We start from the raw sequence: 18,759 nt of genomic DNA, 5'->3' as shown, positions 1-18,759 counted from the left end.
GGCCGGTTATATGCCGACCACGTACAGTTACGTAAACAACTCAAAATGACGATCAATTAATCTGTTATTGCTGCAACTTATTTTAGAGGGTGTTGATATTAAGCTTTATTGTTAAAGATTTCAAAACAGATATAAGAAAAATGGCAGCTTCAAGTTCGTCAGGAAGGATACCTCAAGGTGAAGTGATAATGGATGTGAGTCATTTTCGTCTCATTCACGCAAAAATAGTATAGTATGAACTGAATTACTGATTTCTTCTTTTGTCAGTTCGCTGATGGTGGACAATATATCAAGCGTAAGTAATACTATTTTCATCTTGAAAAACAGTCCATGACTGCCCTCACCTACTAATAAATGTCCGATATATAATGACTGTATATATAGATAAATTGGAAAACGCTGTATTAGAAATCGAACGTCGTAAAATAACGAAAGAAGAAGGAATTAAAGCTCAAAAAGCAATGGAAGCTTTAGATGTTAAACCTAATGGTACCACAGGAGTATCGAATGGCGTCAAATCAGAAGATGTAGACTTTATAGTGAGTTATTATATTACAGTTTCATGCGAAAATCATTACGTTATAGGATAATTGCTGATAAATCGATGAATTACGCCTTTTAAGGTGTCGCAAGTTGGATGTACAAAAGAAGAAGCTACTGAAGCACTGAAAGCAGAAAAAGGAGATTTGGTGAAAGCTTTGATAAAAAGTGTTCAACCTCGACCCAGAGCTAGGTCAGTTGACGGAGGTGCAGAGGTGAAGAAGTGAATAAACCAGGTTCGCTTTAAGGACTAAACGTAACGTAGAGAGATAGATACATAAGATGGTATGATTATACTCAAATCACATATTATTACATGATTACAACAGTATACAAAATGTACATAGAGATAGAAGATAGTCATTTGATCAAATTAACAGTTCATCAAGGTGGAGATAGATACTAAACTTCTTCTAAAAAACCTTGAACTATTAATCTTTCAATATTTGATCTATTTAATCTAAATCTTTCACCTTTTCTAAAATCAACTTTTTCACCATTTTCTAAAAAAATTTCACCAGCATCTTTAATTACTCTAATATCAATCATTAATTCTTTTGGTGGTTTATTTAAATTTGAATTTAAATCTAAAATATCTAAAAAATCAGATTTATAATCTAACATTAAATTATTATATCCTTTTAAAAAATCAATTTCTTGTGGACTTAAATTATTTTTTAAATCTTTATCATTTGAAATTTCTTTTTCAAAATCATTTTCTAATTCATTATTATTATTATTATTATCTCCTAAAATTTCATTTGATAATAAATATGCTAAAGATCCACCAGAATCCCACCATCTTTCTTTTATACCATTTATTCTTGTTGATAAATATGTTAATAAACATCTTTTATTTCTTCTTGCAGATAAATGTTGTACAGTTAAATTACAAACTAATGATTTATCTTGTGATAATGAAATTTGTCCATATTGTTCTGCTGCTGTTGTTATTGATTGTCCTAATTGTCTAGTTTCTAAACAAATTGATAAAATTAAAGGTAAAGCATATTTAGGTAAAGGTAATTGAGGTGTAGTTGATAATGTTGATCGATGAGAAGCTGTCACTAATTGTAAAGCTAGATCTCCATACATCTTGATTTGTGTGCGCTTGAGACGAGTAGGTTAGAAAGGATACGTTTAAATTAACGAGCTGTGAGAGGTATGTCAGTGGAGTGTGCGGTATATTACAACGAAGCCCTGCAAAGAGCGCTCACTAGGCGGCTGACAACTCCTTCGAGAGGATTTGCGATTTCCGGTCTATTATTCGGACTTTGCACAAGTCATGCAACTATGCTCCGTCCGATCTATCGTTATGAGACGTGAACATGGGCTCAATATTGTTCCTCATCTACTTCTCAGACGCGCCTTAACCTCTTTCTATTTTAACTTACCCCGCATTTTCCACTTAGACTGTCCACGTGGTAGGAATGAATTAGAAGCTAAAGGGGGGCGGTAGTATTCGGTGTTAGCGGAATGCCGCACTCACATTAAAAACCGTTGTGGCTTAAGTTACAAAGATTATCATCACCGTCACCACTAACACTAGTATCAAGTTGATTTCGGGTTCGGTTACACCACAACTCGCATAGAGCAAAATAGCAGGTTTAGTATTTTCATGAATATTCAAATAAGACTTCTTTACTGTCACAACATAATACAAAATCACCTATAAAGTAAGTAACTCTAGAGAACACATACAGTCCAGGCTGATCGTATTACACGTTACAGATGCAATCCCTTCGATCAGCTTCAACTCTCGCTCGAGGTACGTTCCTTTCTCATTTACCGAATTTTGCATTTTTAGAGTTGAAGGAGTTTTAAGCTGATGAGTAAATTTCATTAAATAGGTGTTAGGACTTTCGCTTCTTCCACTCGAGCCCAAGCAGGCTACGAGGATACCATCAAGAACATCCTCATCAGTAAGTATCATGTTCGGAATATGCTTGAAATGTACAATGGACTCGGCAATGCCGAGGTGAACTTGGGATATGGGAGTTGTATAGTGTATCAGATATGAACTATCTTAGAAAGACGTTTAGGAGAATGCTTGATTCGCGAATGTCAAAGTTGATCAGTACGGAGCTGATGCGTCGCGTTATTAGACAAAGATACCAAAGTACTCGTTCAAGGTTTCACAGGAAAGACCGTAAGTGAAGAAGGGCAATAACAAAACTAACATTTAGGAAGCTGATTGATCTCGGTACTATAGGGTACTTTCCATGCTCAACAAGCTATTGATTATGGAACTAGAATGATCGGAGGTACAAACCCTAAAGTGAGATTTGGCTATATTTCGAAAAAGCCAAGTTGAACTTGGTTTGGTGGTAACAAAAACTAATTATGATTGTTTGTCTTCGTAGAAAGCAGGACAAACACATTTAGGACTACCAGTATTCGGATCTGTTAGAGATGCAGTTAAAGAAGCTCAACCAGACGCTTCAGTCATTTACGTACCACCACCTTTCGCAGCAGATGCTATCATTGAAGCTATTGAAAATGAAATCAAACTTATCGTTACCATTACTGAAGGTATCCCACAACGAGATCAAATTAGAATATACAATGCTCTGAAATCACAAAATAAATCTAGAATGATCGGTGGAAATTGTCCTGGTATTATCTCTGAAGGTTGTAAAATGGGTATCATGCCTGGACATATCTTCAAACAAGGTAAAATCGGTGTTGTCTCCAGATCCGGAACGTGAGTGATGTTTCCGCCAGTGAACAGACTATAAACACATCACACACTGCAAACTAATCATGTTTTGGTAATTTCATAGCCTTACCTACGAAGCTGTCAAGTGAGTTGAGCTACTTTAGAAACGATACCGCTTGTTTGTTATCAGAATTGAGCTAATATACCGTTTTGTTATATAGCCAAACAACTCTCGCTGGTTTAGGTCAATCATTGACAGTTGGTATCGGTGGTGATCCATTCCCAGGAACTCAACATATTGACGTTGTCAAAGTATTATTATCTGATCCAAGGACAGAAGGTATTGTTTTAATCGGTGAAATTGGTGGATCAATGGAAGAAGAAGCAGCAGAATATTTAGAGCAACATAATAAAAATTCTTCTAATCCTAAACCAGTTGTTGCTTTTATCGCTGGAAGAACTGCTCCTCCAGGAAGAAGAATGGGTCACGCAGGAGCGATTATTTCAGGTGGAAAAGGTGCTGCATCTGATAAAGTAGCTGCACTTGAAAAAGCTGGTGCTATCATCGCTAAATCTCCTGCTCAAATTGGAGATTTAATGTTGAAAGCTATGAAAGATGCTGGAAAAGCCTAAAGCCTTGAATTCATTAGCTAGAGGATAGAGTAGTGATTGAAGCGAGAATGTAGAAGTGGATTTGGATTGATACGGCTTATTTTTGGATAAAATATATATACCCAAAGAAATAATAGCAATAATATAGCATAAATCATATGTTATGATATAGCTTTATTAGTATTAGATGTTTCTGAAACACATTCCATATATACACATGTCAACTTGAAACATAGCTATACAGTCAATGTGTTAATCCCTTTGTACCGATATCATCTTGACTGAGTATTGAAAGCAGGTTGATACCATTTCTTGGCTAATTATATCCTTTTATCCAGTCCAGTAAATAATGAAAAATACTAAATACGTTATGCCAAGCCCAAAAAGGTTCCGTCAATTAAAAACGAGATACGCGCATGCATATTAATGACGACAACAAAAGTTTATTACATCAAGTAATACTCAATACTCAATTTGATTATGCACAGCTTATATCGACAACCTTGATTATCTATTTATTTTGATCATCGTTTCGACGTATTATATTAGATATCAACATCCTTGACCTTACTACTTTAAAGGACTAAACGACTTTTCCTTCATTTCCTTACGCACGGACTGATCACCCTTCAATACAATTTGCGCTCCACTTTCAAGGTTCATATAATATTACAAATTTTGCTTGTCTCACATACATCAATTTATAATAGATCAAATTCGGTATACTTCTAATTGAACCTTGGATAACTTAGAAAGTGCTATCTATAATCCAACCAAACAGTTCTTTTAGTTTTTATTTGCGAAAAATAAGGAAACGATAATTTTACACAATGGGTAAATCACAATCGAAATTATCAGCTGATGATCTTGCTGATCTTCAAAAGAATACATATTGTGAGTTTACACCTTGGTGTTATCTGGATTTAGAAGCGATGAATACTGATAAACAAGATATGGATAGTTGACAAAAAGGTGAGATTGTTAAATGAGCTGTGTAGCATGAAAACAAGGTGAAAGCTGATCTTGAAAGTATTTTGCTTTTATTAATCTCTTTTAGGAATTACAACAATGGGTAAATCACTGTTCCTATATCTTTTATTTGTACTCTCCCAAAACCAAATACCATAGCTTATAAATTTGCATAATAGTACAAAGGTTTCTTGAAGGATTGTCCAAGTGGACAACTTAATAAAGAAGGTGAGCTATTTGTCTTGTATTGATGTTTTAAACATGCACAACTAGCTGACTTGTACTCAATTAGAATTCAAGAAGATCTATAAACAATTCTTCCCATTTGGTGATCCTTCGCAATTTGCAGATTACGTCTTCAACGTATGTAAAGTCTAACCAGAGATACAAAGTCACATGCTGATGGTAGTGTTCATTTTAGGTATTTGATGAAGATAAGTCGGGAACTATCGAATTTAAGGTAAGTCTTTATCCATCGCTTGTTGTGTCCTCATGCAACTCAACTCATGCTTGATCTGATATAGGAATTCATATGTGCTCTTTCAGTAACATCAAGAGGTAGATTAGATGAAAAGCTGAAATGTAAGTTACGCTCTCAAATTCACGCCAAGTGAAATACGCATATAGTAGTGTAAGGCAAATTGATCGAGCTGATTTATGGACAAATGAAAAGGGGCATTCCAATTGTACGATATTAATCAAGATGGATTTATTACATATGATGAAATGTTACAAATCGTAAGATCAATCTATAAGATGACTGGACAAATGGTACAATTACCAGAGGACGAAGATACACCGGAAAAGGTAAGCAATATGCTGTTTAGTGTACATGTCAGAATAGGAAGTCTTAGCTGATATGTTATTGATTATAGCGAGTTGACAAAATTTTCAGAAATATGGATCTGAACAAGGATGCTAAGTTGACGTATGAAGAATTCAAGGAAGGCTCAAAGCAAGATCCTACCATTGTACAGGTAAGTCATTGTCGAATTCGGAGGTTGTCAAAAGAGTAGAGTCGAACTGATACACATTCATTAATTTCAGGCTCTATCTTTATACGATGGTCTTGTGTAATCATGTTTTGCTACGGTGTGTATTGGCAATTTGGAATTGCGTATGATATTTTAGACTAGCGTATACTATGTAACTGTTATGAATCTCATCACAAGATTGTCGAGGCGACTTTCGCGTTGTGAAGCGTTGTGAAGAATAATCGGAATATCAACCGCAATCCTTATCGTTTACTGTTCCATTGGCAAAGCTTCATGAGAACATACGTACTTTATTTCCATTCATCCTCCTTTTTACCTGTTGACACCACTTGTTCAAATTATTCATGACTTGACAATCGATAAGCAGATATGATCGAATTGCTACATCGATCATCGAATCACTTATCACTTATCACCCTTTGATATCACCTGTGATTTACCTTCAATTGCCAATCGCATACAAGTAAAAGTGACTTCTCCCTTGACTGATCGCCCTCATTTAAGATCTGTAAATCGATCTGCGTCAAATTTCGTGAGCAAATAGGCAATCATACAAGGGACTGTTAATTATTAATCAATCAGGGGCAAAAAGATGAATGAGGCAATGAACAGCTGCAAAAGAAAGGAGGCATCATACTCCTTTCTGAAATATCTCAACCCTCGTTTGGTCGAAAAGGTATAAGAAGGATAAAGTAGAACGAGCAAAATTGTCGTTTCAATCCCACTAATTATCAATTTACTCAATACTACTGATACAATTCGATTGTTATCTGACGCGAATTTTCAATTGAACTATTAATTAACATTTCAATAATGTTTCTTACTACTTTTTCTTCTCTAGCTATATTATTAGCTTTACCTCTTACAATTTTAGCTAATCCAATTTCTTCTTTCAAATTTAAAAAAGATGAAAATGTAGTAAGATTATTTACAGATGAATATACTTCTTTAGATTTTAATCAACCTTCAAGTTTAGGTTCAAATTTACCAGGAAATAAAGGTTTAACATATGATTTAAATTTTATTGATTATGATAAAGCTGAATTTATTTTAAAAAATTATGGTTCACTTATAGCTGGAACTGAATCTGAAATTTCTAGTGATGATGGAACTCCTTGGATGGATGGTAGATTACCTATATCTACACAACAGGTAAATCCTTTTTCTATACCAATCTATTTTGAATGATATTTTTTTGTTTTGTTTTACGAAAGAATTAATTAATTTGATTTTCATTTTTACTTAGTGCACTGTTACGATCGATGGACCTATTAATCATCTTATCAAATTGGCTATACCTCAGTCGGGAGTAAATCTTGAAGCAGATAAAGATGGAGCTCATATCGAATGTACAGAACCTGTATAGTTTGATTTGATAATTGACATATCAGAATTTACTTGAATACGATATACGGACGGTTTTGTAGATAGCAGCATAGTCAGTAGATTATACGGACACTTCATGCATACTGTACAGATCATGCTTGTGACAGTACTGCACTATTCTCGTGTTTGACATTGGCGTAGATAGCTTTCACGACTATAGACAACACAGGCCCAGAAAGGGTTTGATAGTTATCGCACTTACCCGAATTTACTAATCGTTCATTGAACTCATCCTAATCAGGCGATATCCGAAGAATTACAAAAGTTCTTAATCCCACAATTACCCTCGAGTCGTTCGGATGAAGAGCGGTGATCTCCGGAAACTATTACCTTTCTATCAAAAAAAACTTGAAAGGAACTAGAATTTCTGTGACGCTTTCAATATTTGTCAATAGCCCATATTATATTTTGTATTTATATATCAATCTCATCTGTATATCTCAATCATTAGATTATAAGAGACAGATTAATTAAAAAAATGGTAGCTCTTACTCACCCTAACATCGTTGGTGCGTACAATTCGATGTTCTCGGGCTATCAAAACACTTAGATTTAAGAGAAGTACATTAGCTGATATTGTGATTTTGCGCAGACGGTTGGTTCAGAGAAATCAATGATCAATGGCCTGGTAAGTTAATATATTCCTCATTTAGGACACCTGATACTCATAGCTAATGTTTGATCAAATAATAGGTCAAGCTATGACCCTTAAGTGAGCTTTCGACTCGAAATAATCTAGAAACGTTGGATGAAAGGAGTAGAGGAGCTGATATTGAAATCGTCTATAGGGTCAAGGAAATTTTGCACACTGAGAAATCTCTTTACCAAGTGAGTTTAGATATCGCAACGATTTAGACAATAGGGGCTAGCTGAAATATTGCACAGGACGTCCTTGTATTCGAATCTGAAACTTTCGGAAATGTTTTGGTTCTTGATGGTGTTATTCAATGTACCGAACGAGATGAATTCTCGTAAGTCCGCATTTTTCCAAAAAATACAAGAGATTGTTTGGGCTAATACAAGATATGGCATTTGCAGATACCAAGAAATGATGGCTCATCTTCCTTTAGCATCTCACCCTAACCCAGAAAACGTCTTGGTCGTCGGTGGTGGAGATGGTGGTGTTATCAGAGAAGTCCTCAAGCACAAATCTGTTAAGAAGGTTACTCTCGTTGATATTGATGAGGTGAGTGAATGATATACTATTGCCATCATCAAGATTCTTTGGCCTACTTGTTAATTCTGATTGCGGTGATCCTCTAGGCCGTCATCAGAGTGTCCAAGCAGTGGCTCCCAATCATGTCTCAATGTTACTCCGACTCTCGAGTCGAGGTCTTCATTGGTGATGGATTCAAGTTCCTCCCTGAACACAAGAACGAATACGATGCCATCATCACCGATTCTTCTGACCCAGTCGGTCCTGCTGAAGCTCTTTTCAAAGCCCCTTACTTCCAACTTCTTAAAGAAGCCCTTAAAGAAGATGGTCACATTTCCACCCAAGCCGAATCTTTGTGGTGTCATTTACCATTGATTAAAGAGCTCAAAGAGACCTGTACTAAACTCTTCCCCGTCGCCAAATGGGGTTACACCACCATTCCCACCTACCCAGCAGGTCAAATTGGTATCATGGTTTGTTCCAAGGATGCTAGCCGAGATGTCACTGTTCCTCTTCGAGCTGTTCCAGACACCAAATACTACAACTCCGACATCCACAGAGCTGCTTTCGTCATCCCAGAATTCGGTAGAGCTATGCTCGAAGATGGTGTCAACATCATGCCTAAATTCTCCGGTGTTCGACCTGGTCCCGCTTCCAACCAAACTACCAAGAAGAAGGTTCTTCTCCTTGGTTCAGGTCTTGTAGCTCCACCTGCAGCTGAATACATCACCAAGCACAACCATGAACTTACCGTTGCTTGTCGAACTTTCGCCACCGCCGAGAAACTCTGTGCCAACCTTCCAAACGCTACCCCTATGTCAGTTGATGTAGGTTCTCCAGATGCCCTTAGACAAGCTATCAAAGGCCATGACGTCGTTGTTTCTCTTGTCCCTTACACCTACCACGCCTCAGTAATGGAAGCTGCCCTCCAAGAGAAGGCTCACGTCGTTACCACCTCATATGTTAACCCTCAAATGAAGGCCCTTCACCAAAAATTCGTTGACGCTGGTTTGATCTGTTTCAACGAAATCGGTGTTGATCCCGGAGTCGACCACTTGTGGGCCATCAAAACTATCGATGAGGTCCACAAAGCCGGTGGAAAGATCAAGAGCTTCTACTCTTTCTGTGGTGGTCTCCCAGAACCTGCCGCTTCTGACAATGCCCTTGGTTACAAATTCTCCTGGTCCCCAGTCGGTGTACTCATGGCCCTCAACAACGACGGTAAATTCTACAAGGATGGAAAGGTTGCCGAAGTCGCTGGTAAAGACCTCATGTGAGTTTTTGTCATTCCTGTAGTATTTTTTTGGCGAGATTGGGTATTGGACATAAGAAGCTAAATTCAAATCAAACACATCTAGGGCTTCAGCCAAACCATACTACTTCACCCCAGCTTACAACCTCGTTGCATACCCTAACCGAGATTCTTCCGTCTTCAAGGAATTCTACGGTCTCAAAGATGTTGAGAACCTTGTCAGAGGAACGATGCGATTCGCAGGATTCTGTGAAGTCATCACTGCCTGGAAAGAGATGGGTCTTTTGGACGATACTCCTCGAGATGATCTCGCTAAGGATGCTGGTTCTATTACATGGCTTGAATTGATCGCTAAATCCGTCGGGGTTGAAGCTAAGGAAGCGTGAGTTAAACACCAATCGTATCGCTGCCGAATCATCAGCTAATGAAAAGACTGTCCATGCAGTACCGTTGTCGAGAAACTTAAGTCACTCAAATCATTCGAGAAAGACTCCAAGATCCTCATTGGAAAATTCAGACAACTTGGTCTTTTCTCCTCCGAGAAAGTCAGCCCAAGAGGTTCAATCATGAGATCCCTCTCTGCCCTTTTGGAAGAGAAATGTCAATTCCAAGAAGGTGAAGTTGATATCGTGTTGTTGCAACACACTTTCGAAATTGTCAATGCCGATGGTACCGAGGTGAGCCAGTTCATAATCCTTATTGTTATCCGCATACCAGAGCGCGATACTGATCGTTTGATGGATGCGTAGCAAACCATCACATCTACTCTCGAGGCTTACGGTGACAGAAACGGTGGACACTCAGCCATGGCTAGACTTGTCGGTGTACCATGTGGTGTAGCTGTTCAATTTATCCTCGAAGGTGCTCTTACTACCCCTGGTGTACTTCAACCATACGATGAACCTGTAAGTACTTATCTCGGGGACTATATGAGTCAACATAAGCTAACAAAACATCTCTCGTAGACATGTAAATTGTTCCGAGACAGACTTGAAAAGGAAGAGAACATCACTATGATTGAAAAGGTCATTTAATTTACGGAAATTGGAATTTTTGTAAATGTATATAGAAATAGGAAAATGCAAATATTGCTTTGCTCCGCTCATTGACCATATCACATGATTTACCATTGTCCTGAATCAACGCTGGATTACCGAGAGATATAACGCCTAAATTTGGTTGCTGTTTACGGGGTTGATTCAAATTTCTGTTTCAGCCCACTTGTTCAATACGATTATGTCTCAAAAACGCGTCTTGAGAAGGGTACATCCCTTCTTGGAAAGCTTTTTGAATCAATGGAAGTTTGAATGATGATCAAAATACCTTTCAATGGGTATTCAACGTACCCCATGTACATTTACTCACATCTGAAGTGTAAGATACCTTTGAAATTTCACATACTCGTCAACTTCCTGTTGAGTGTTCAATCAACATTTCATCCAATCGTAGCGTAATGTAGTGGCTTGTATACTCAGAAATGACTTATATATCCTTATTCGTGCATTATTGGAATAACAATCCAAATAGGTCTCATATTTGTTTCGCATATCAATCATCTTTCTCATCTACGACGCGTGAAATTTACCTTTTATAGTAGTAGATCAGAGGCTGATTCATAAATTCGATAATTTTGAACAACAGAACATATCGTATCATTGTTTCTTACTGAAATATATTCGCTTGTTTCTCATCATACTCAAATTTCGACTATCATACAATACCTATACCTAGTAAGTACTCGTGGTCGTTATTGAGATGAATAGAAGAAGTAATGTTCTCAAATTTCGAATCTCCTAATCTGGTCGACGCGTTTTACAAATTTCCCTGATCTACTTTGGTTTTATCTTTTTATCTTTGATCCTGTCACATTAAGTTACTTTTCTATTCTCAATTCCCGTAATCACCATACCAGCAAGGTAGAAAAGTAATCATGTGAATTGCTAATGACTCATTACTGTAAAATAGTATTGCAATTCATTCATTATTCAAACTCACGACTCAAGACTAAATATTTTACCAACGGACAGCACGAATCTCTAAATTCAATTCTGTGTTCACTAATCATTCATCATAATATATTGATATCCATCCGCCCAACAATCATATTAAGACAACGAACAATCCATCCTTAGAGGTCATTGGCCAAGGTCAATCTTGACCTCGACCTCTTCATCATGTCAAGCGACCTAGTTGAACGGAGTATAAGACGCAGGTCGTCTTCATCTTCTGATGATTCTTCTGAATGGTCACCTCACGGTACACCTACACCAATTCGTCATATCCCTTTCAATAACGATAAAAGCAAATTACAATCTGGGAAGATTATAATTCAAAAACCTCCTTCATTTAGTATACCAACTAATAATAAAAAACGAATTTCTTCATCTTCTCTTAAGATTTATCGAGCTGGCTCAAATTCTTGGGAAGATACATATGTAGAAACAAGTGAAAATGATAATGAAAATGAAGAATTAGAAGAAAATATAATAAGTAATGTAGAAATTAATTTAGAATCTTCAAACCCTTTTGGAGGTGAAATGAGTAATACAGGAAATGAAAATGAAGGTGATGAAATTGATATGTTTCTTTATGAAGATATTCAAAATATTCCATCATCTCCTGAAGTTTTCTGGAATCGAAATGGTAATGGTAAGGGTAGAGATAGAAAAGGCAAAAAAAGAGCTAGACAAGATGATGAAGATAATTCAATAGATGATGGTGATGATGAAATGGAAACTGAGGGTATATTAAGTGTGAAGCAAAAAGGTAAAAGACCTATCAAGTATTTGAAGCAGGTAAGTTTACGTCTTACTGTCCATACAAGACATTTCGCTTATCTCTTTGTCCTTGATGGCCAACGCCAACAGGCACTCACGTATCCTAATGAGAAATCATCTGCACTCGGATCCAATTTCTCAGTTGTTAGAAATATATGTAACAAGATGAATGGTCTCGTGAGTGATTTCATTTTTAAAAAGGGCTACTGCCGATTCGCTTGGCTGACCGTGGTGTTTTCAATGAACAGCACGCCTCAAGTACAGTCATCGCCATGAACGTTAATGTCCCAACTCAACCAAGTTCAAATGATTATCCTCAGGAAAAACATTCTGACCTACTGGCTTATGAAAAAGCTACTCGACAAGCTGGCGCTGGCGTCAACTTCGATCATGCTCAATCACAAAAACTTAGACATAAAAGACTCTTGCGAAAGCGTGGTCAGCACAAGAGATGTTTCGAGCAACTCACAGCAAGCGATGACCCATTGATCGCGTTACCTGTCTTCCGAAATTGGAATCATAATACTAAGGTCAAATCTGAATCTTCACCTTCCACATCGACTATGGACATTAGCGATGCTGAAGAAGTCGATCAGGAAATGCAAAGTCTCACCGATATCGAAAGTAATTCGACCGCTGGCGGTCATGGTCATTCTTCTGATATCGATATGAAATCCGTTTCTTCCCTTACTCCGACAATCAAGTCAATGAATTCATCACCGAAAAAAGTCAGAAATTCTACACAATTGGATAAATCCCATTTACTTGATTCAGTTGAAATTGCGCTGAAAAAGCATGGCTGTCGACGATTTCGACCATCGCATGCATTTGCCGAAAGGGTTCCTGGTCAATCTACTGCTCAATTGCATAGAACATCGCCCTCTTCTCTTCTTCCCGCACGGAAATACATGACGCGTTCACACAAGCCTATCAATATCACTGCCAACCACAAGTCTCGCTCTCGACGAAGCCAAGTCAATACAGTCTCCTGTTTAATGGGTCAAACCCTCATTTCTATGCTTCGAGCGGAGTTATCAGCCAGACAAAGTAGAAGATCAGCGATGTTAGCGTATAATGCGAGAACATCGAATGGTATATGGAGAATGCGAATTGGTAATTGGTGGAGATGCGATCAAATAAGGAAATCTACCGAACAATGGTGGTTATCCGTCAAGGGTCCGGATGAAGTGGAAGTTGAGGCTTTACTTAGCGATTCTATGATTACACAAGATGAAGTCATGCTTTCACCGTCATCAAGTCCCAAAATACTCGTACAAGCTAAGAAACGCGTCGTTCAAGAAGTGACTGAAGAACTGATGCTAGGTTCTGAAGTGGAAGAGAGATGGGCTAGACGGAATGAACTCCGAAGTCAGGAATTAGCTCCATATCTTTTGAATTTACGATTACAAGCCCAAGCTAAAAGGGCTGAGGAGAGACGAGCAAGAGTTGAAGTGATCAGAAGACGACTTGCGGAAATTGCTGAACAGCGAAGACTGGAAGAAGCTCAACAAAGAGAGGAGGTACGGTTAGCTGAAGAGGAACGACGTCGGCTTGAGGCAGTACGAGTTGAGCAAGAAGAGCAGCAAAGATTACGAGTTATTGCAGCACATGCTCATGCTCAAAATCAAGCTCAAGCTGAACAACAATTGCCACCTATGCCTGGTAGTCCGGTACAAAGTGAATCTTCAACTGTACTTTCAGATCCACCAGAATACGAATTACCCATGTTCCCCATCATTTCAGCTCGTCCAATACCAAGGAGCAGAAGAATTATGGTCGCTCCTGATGTTTTACCTGATTATGTACCTGATAGATGGAATAACAGATCACCGCCACCTCCACCTCCATATAACGCTAGAACCGATTGTCAAACTCTTATAGCACCTATTTTCATTGAAGATGAAGATGAAAATTCGTTTTCTGATTCTGAAAATGAGGATGAAGGTAATAATGAAGAAGCTTTAATTTCACCTATGATTTTAGCTAGAAGTAGACGTGGAATATCACCTGAACTTAGAGTTATAGGTTCTTTCCCTTCGAGACAACTTTTCCAACCTACTCCAATTCCAGCACGATCAAGATTAATAGATCCAATTAGATCTTTTGAGAATGCTATAGAGCTTGAAGAAGGTATAGAAGAAGAAACGGATGATGTTGAAGGGCATTTGGATAGTGCTAATAGTAATGAAGATACTCTTGAAGATGTAGAAGAAGATATCGTTCCTGGAAGTAGAGTTGCTGGGGTATTCCAAAGAGTATTCGGCCTGGTTTGGGGTGGATCAAGAAGATAGAAGGTAGTATGAAATGAGATTAATTGGTCAGTTGACTGCTTTCTAATGAATTTGTGATTTGTGTGGATTTTATTCTTTGTTGCTACCTTTGTTACTACTTGTTGCTCATATCATCTCAATATATATATGCATAGCTCAAAAACGTATGGTCCATTGGAATACATGCGGGATATTTCATGGTATTTCAAATAGAAGCTAAAAATTCCCACGATGACTACAGTACGCTAATCGCAGCTTTAACATGGAACATCCTTTCTTATTTGGAAATTCTGGCGATTACATCATCAGATGATTATTGTATGACGCATGAGATTATACACGAAATCAACCACCACTGCTATAAAATTCAGTCAAAAGACAAGAGACTTATTGCGATAAGCTTAAGATAGCAATTTGAAAAGCCTTATGATTTTGCAAATGGGAGAATGTTTATTTTGAAAATACCTCAAAAGACAACACAAAGGCTACGAAAACAAGTGTGAGATAAATTTATCACTATTCCTCATTCCCCCCCCCCAAAAAAAAACAATTTGTAAACAAGTGTTGAACGTAATGGAAATATTCCAAAGCGATACAAAGGATACGAAAATGGGTGTGATAATGAATCTATCATCATTCAATATTGGAAATAAATGAATAAAAGATCGTCTAAGAGTTGATCCGACCGAGAATAAAACAAAGGTTTCTTCCATTATTGAAAAATGACGCTTAACTTGTCTTTTACAAATTCGAAGACAACTGAAGTACGCCATCTTTCAGTTAGAAGACGGCTCTGACTCTACTCAGACTTGTCTATAAATAGCAGACCCAATAGGACCCTTCTAGAGGTTGAATCTCATAACACACTTCCACTTGTCTGTCCTCAGAATCAACTCCTATATCATATCACACATATTCGATCCAACAACTACAAGAATACTGAGTAGTCAATGTCAAAGGACCCAACGGAAGTGGAAGATTGCGATCTCCACGAGTATGTCATTCTGGCTTGGCCTCTCGGCATGCGTATTTTGCTGATTTTCATATACAGTGGTAATTGTGATCTGATTGTCTATAAGTATGGTCATCCCTCCCCTCATGCTGTAATGACGAAAAATTCCTTCCTCTCTGAAGGATATGAAGATGATAGGGGGCTGCACCACAAAGTAGTCATCAGTCGAAGAGGTTATCGAAATCCAGAAGGCGGTGAGCTAGCAATAGTCGACGCAGATCCTACTGATATACCCGGAATCTATTCCAGTGGACGCAAGGACTATCGTTACTTTATGAATAACACACCTGTACAAGTCGGCCCAGATTATCTGCATTTTGTACCGATTGTCACAGGCACAGATACACCAGTTATCGAAAATGGGGCTGTTTCAGTTTCTGAAAGTCATGTAGTCCGTCTCCAACACCTCAATGATCACTCGACTAGCTCAGGAACTATCTACTTGAAGCCAGACGATCATTATCATCTTCCCCGGTCATCTCTTCGTATCACAAGAGTCGGATGTTCTACCTTCTGTTACCTCTTCGATGCGGAAGCAGAAAAGAACGCTCCTCATGGATACAGCGAAGTTGCTGGAGATCTGTTTGATGTCGGCAATTTACCCCTATCAGGCGACATCCACAAATACCAGTTCAACTTATCCTCGGAATATTTGCCTGAGCTAAATTCTCTAGTTTCAGGTCAAAATAGTTGCCAGTTTGATATACGAGGTCATTTCAACTTTCATGATATAGACGGAACAGTGGTTGGAGACGTGTGGACAGATCTATTAGGACCTTCTGGAGAATACGAATACAAGACTAAAGCCACCGAAGATGATGACGAGGGTATGACCTTGAGTGTGCACAGGAGGGGTGTATCAAGCCTATGTGATGTTGAGTTTTCCCCACGTTACGGAGGAGATTTGAGGAGCGATACAATGTCGTTTACCTACAAAGCTGACGGGAAGACAATCAATACGAGAAATTTCTCTTGTTATTTCACCCTGGTCTAGGCTCAGACTGATCAGCTAGGCTAGGAGGTATTTTTGTCACCAAATGCTCATCACTGACGATTTCTTCCTTCGAGTAATCTAATGTTCCTTTTATCTGGTTTAAGTATATAAAACTATGAATCTGTATATAATATAAACCGGAACAGTCGAGAGCATCCCGATTATCTGAATGTGTATGCTTGCATTCACAATCCATACGATGTATAACCCTGAAACCGTTAGCCAGATTTCCTTATCACTGGTATTCACAAACTGGGTATCGAAAGCTCAGTCAGTATTCCAGATCGATACGAGCATACTGAGGTCCTGTTGTCTGCAATCTATCCACAACATTGACTTCGCATGACCTCATGTCGCCACAAAGGAGATCTATTGATGATCTCATAGCAGTATAAAGGAGATTCGCTGTCTTCTCAGAATCATCGAAACACCCGAATTTATTCCGGTGCTATCAAAGCAAATCGATATCCTTACAAATTCACTCTTTTCACTACTTTCATGACATCATAGCAAATTCAACAGCATCCATTGTTTGGTCAGAAGCGTAAAAATAAAACCATTTTCCAACTGGATGCCAGCTCACGTATATATACTGTCTGTATATATGTGTGTTCAGTCGAAAATACGGTATTGTAAAACTATTATCCTAAAATCAGATAGTAGTATCGTCCTCAGATTCGCCACTCAATCGTATCTTTGCCACACTTAATTTTGTTGACATGTCTGAACAAGTGCACGAAAGGTGAGAGTAAAAAACCTTTCAACGATCGAAGAGTTTCTTGATGACTAACTCCAGTTACAGTGTCAACCCATCAGAAAGCGATATGCGGATCGATGAACAGCTAAGAGACAATCGGGAAAGCTCTTGGGGTGCTCCTCGTTTCGTAGGCACTCTGCATCCAGGTGGTTCTATGGAGGTAGACCGCGATATCGAGGTGGATCCTGAAGATGACAGCAGGTCCAGTGGTCGCACACTAGTTCATAGACCAAGCTCTGCAATGGTAGCGGAAATTTATCATTGTCGAAACACTGATAAACCCGGCGTGTACAATGTTGAAAAGGCGTTTGAATACTCGGTCGAGCCTCAATCCGACAACTTAATATGCGTTGGCTCAACAAAAGGCCTAACCTTCCATCCGAGCAACAGACAGTTCAGTCGGGACCAGCGATCAGAAGACTCGGCTGGTATTGAACACATCGCCCTGCAAATCGGAGCTGATTCCGATTCCAAAACCGTATATCTTGGTCTCAACGGCAAATACTCTCTACCGGCGTCAAACTCAGGTCTCGGAGAGAATGCCGTTATAACAAGGATAGGCCATACGGACTATTGTCACTTCGAGGAGAACATAAACAGCGCTGAAGGGGACGAAGACTTAGTCCAGATTATCGATACATCACTCGCAAATGAAGCACGCCACGTCGATCTGATCACGCGATATTGGAAATGTCAATTAGGACAACTATCTTCATCAACTCAACGAGATGCGCGTCATACAATCAAGGGCAGTCTCAAGTGGTACGGTGAATCGTTCACTCAAGGAGACGAAGACCTGAACATACCTAACCTTCCCGCTCATGGAACTTACGGCATACGGCTCGAGATCAAAGACTATAGAGAAATAGAGTTCGATATAAGAAGAAGAGGACATTCGAACTTTTGCGATGTCACTTTGAAAGGGCGATCTCCTCGCGGTGTTCACGTATTTGATGAGTTTACTTGCGAAGCGGATGGTGAACCTTGTGAGAGTGTATATATGACTCTCAAGCTTGATCCAGTAGTATGATATCGCCCTCAGTATTTATGATAATCTCACCTATAATCGCCTTCGATCGATAACATCGTGGTGACGCCATGTTGCGAAGGTGCAACAATAGATGATCCTTTCCTTTCCACCTCATAGTTCGTATTTCATTTCGCTTCCTTGGCCTTTCATTTCATCATTTGTATACAAATTCCGTACATGATAGTGTTCATGTTCCACTATGTCTTTATACATTATGTATATAGCTCGTGCACTTATCGACTCTACTCGCTTGCGACAGATTGCAGTCCATTATGAATTATATGCGAGATCGAGCTCCTCCACATCGAGTCGATGACGCGATCATATTTAGCACTGTCCTCGCAAGGATA

At 38.6% G+C, this 18,759-nt stretch overlaps 9 protein-coding genes across 9 annotated transcripts; 8 read left to right on the top strand and 1 right to left on the bottom strand.

Annotated features, from left to right (window-relative positions):
- Nucleotides 1-140: 140 nt before the first annotated feature.
- On the top strand, nucleotides 141-767 carry I206_105294 (uncharacterized protein; the record flags this gene model as incomplete). Its single annotated transcript, XM_019155538.1, has 4 exons — nucleotides 141-194; nucleotides 268-295; nucleotides 385-539; nucleotides 624-767. 4 exons carry the CDS (start codon nucleotides 141-143, stop codon nucleotides 765-767), a joined length of 381 nt encoding a protein of 126 aa, XP_019011692.1.
- A 175-nt stretch (nucleotides 768-942) lies between these two features.
- Nucleotides 943-1,635, bottom strand: I206_105293 (uncharacterized protein; the record flags this gene model as incomplete). Its single annotated transcript, XM_019155539.1, has 1 exon — nucleotides 943-1,635. The coding sequence occupies one exon, from the start codon at nucleotides 1,633-1,635 to the stop codon at nucleotides 943-945; it is 693 nt and encodes a 230-aa protein (XP_019011693.1).
- Nucleotides 1,636-2,271: 636 nt separating this feature from the next.
- Nucleotides 2,272-3,832, top strand: I206_105292 (uncharacterized protein; the record flags this gene model as incomplete). Its single annotated transcript, XM_019155540.1, has 7 exons — nucleotides 2,272-2,308; nucleotides 2,391-2,462; nucleotides 2,646-2,689; nucleotides 2,753-2,818; nucleotides 2,904-3,244; nucleotides 3,324-3,344; nucleotides 3,421-3,832. 7 exons carry the CDS (start codon nucleotides 2,272-2,274, stop codon nucleotides 3,830-3,832), a joined length of 993 nt encoding a protein of 330 aa, XP_019011694.1.
- Nucleotides 3,833-4,641: 809 nt separating this feature from the next.
- On the top strand, nucleotides 4,642-5,857 carry I206_105291 (calcium-binding protein NCS-1; the record flags this gene model as incomplete). Its single annotated transcript, XM_019155541.1, has 10 exons — nucleotides 4,642-4,705; nucleotides 4,773-4,783; nucleotides 4,869-4,883; nucleotides 4,960-5,008; nucleotides 5,073-5,143; nucleotides 5,202-5,240; nucleotides 5,305-5,362; nucleotides 5,454-5,587; nucleotides 5,656-5,757; nucleotides 5,828-5,857. The coding sequence occupies 10 exons, from the start codon at nucleotides 4,642-4,644 to the stop codon at nucleotides 5,855-5,857; spliced, it is 573 nt and encodes a 190-aa protein (XP_019011695.1).
- Nucleotides 5,858-6,588: 731 nt separating this feature from the next.
- I206_105290 (uncharacterized protein) lies at nucleotides 6,589-7,141 on the top strand (the record flags this gene model as incomplete). Its single annotated transcript, XM_019155542.1, has 2 exons — nucleotides 6,589-6,927; nucleotides 7,022-7,141. 2 exons carry the CDS (start codon nucleotides 6,589-6,591, stop codon nucleotides 7,139-7,141), a joined length of 459 nt encoding a protein of 152 aa, XP_019011696.1.
- A 498-nt stretch (nucleotides 7,142-7,639) lies between these two features.
- Nucleotides 7,640-10,603, top strand: I206_105289 (spermidine synthase; the record flags this gene model as incomplete). Its single annotated transcript, XM_019155543.1, has 11 exons — nucleotides 7,640-7,670; nucleotides 7,754-7,789; nucleotides 7,855-7,873; nucleotides 7,950-7,989; nucleotides 8,047-8,132; nucleotides 8,200-8,347; nucleotides 8,425-9,590; nucleotides 9,676-9,951; nucleotides 10,015-10,246; nucleotides 10,319-10,474; nucleotides 10,535-10,603. 11 exons carry the CDS (start codon nucleotides 7,640-7,642, stop codon nucleotides 10,601-10,603), a joined length of 2,259 nt encoding a protein of 752 aa, XP_019011697.1.
- A 1,140-nt stretch (nucleotides 10,604-11,743) lies between these two features.
- On the top strand, nucleotides 11,744-14,637 carry I206_105288 (uncharacterized protein; the record flags this gene model as incomplete). Its single annotated transcript, XM_019155544.1, has 3 exons — nucleotides 11,744-12,364; nucleotides 12,437-12,523; nucleotides 12,595-14,637. 3 exons carry the CDS (start codon nucleotides 11,744-11,746, stop codon nucleotides 14,635-14,637), a joined length of 2,751 nt encoding a protein of 916 aa, XP_019011698.1.
- Nucleotides 14,638-15,566: 929 nt separating this feature from the next.
- I206_105287 (uncharacterized protein) lies at nucleotides 15,567-16,622 on the top strand (the record flags this gene model as incomplete). The annotated part of the gene is made up of 2 exons (XM_019155545.1): nucleotides 15,567-15,610; nucleotides 15,668-16,622. The coding sequence occupies 2 exons, from the start codon at nucleotides 15,567-15,569 to the stop codon at nucleotides 16,620-16,622; spliced, it is 999 nt and encodes a 332-aa protein (XP_019011699.1).
- Nucleotides 16,623-17,341: 719 nt separating this feature from the next.
- Nucleotides 17,342-18,409, top strand: I206_105286 (uncharacterized protein; the record flags this gene model as incomplete). Its single annotated transcript, XM_019155546.1, has 2 exons — nucleotides 17,342-17,364; nucleotides 17,425-18,409. The coding sequence occupies 2 exons, from the start codon at nucleotides 17,342-17,344 to the stop codon at nucleotides 18,407-18,409; spliced, it is 1,008 nt and encodes a 335-aa protein (XP_019011700.1).
- Between the last annotated feature and the right edge of the window lie 350 nt (nucleotides 18,410-18,759).

This window comes from Kwoniella pini, chromosome 7, assembly GCF_000512605.2.
Source record: "Kwoniella pini CBS 10737 chromosome 7, complete sequence".
NCBI classification, from domain to species: Eukaryota; Fungi; Basidiomycota; class Tremellomycetes; order Tremellales; family Cryptococcaceae; genus Kwoniella; species Kwoniella pini.
The sequence above is the reverse complement of the archived record's forward strand: the minus strand, read 5'-3'. Positions and strand labels throughout refer to the sequence as shown.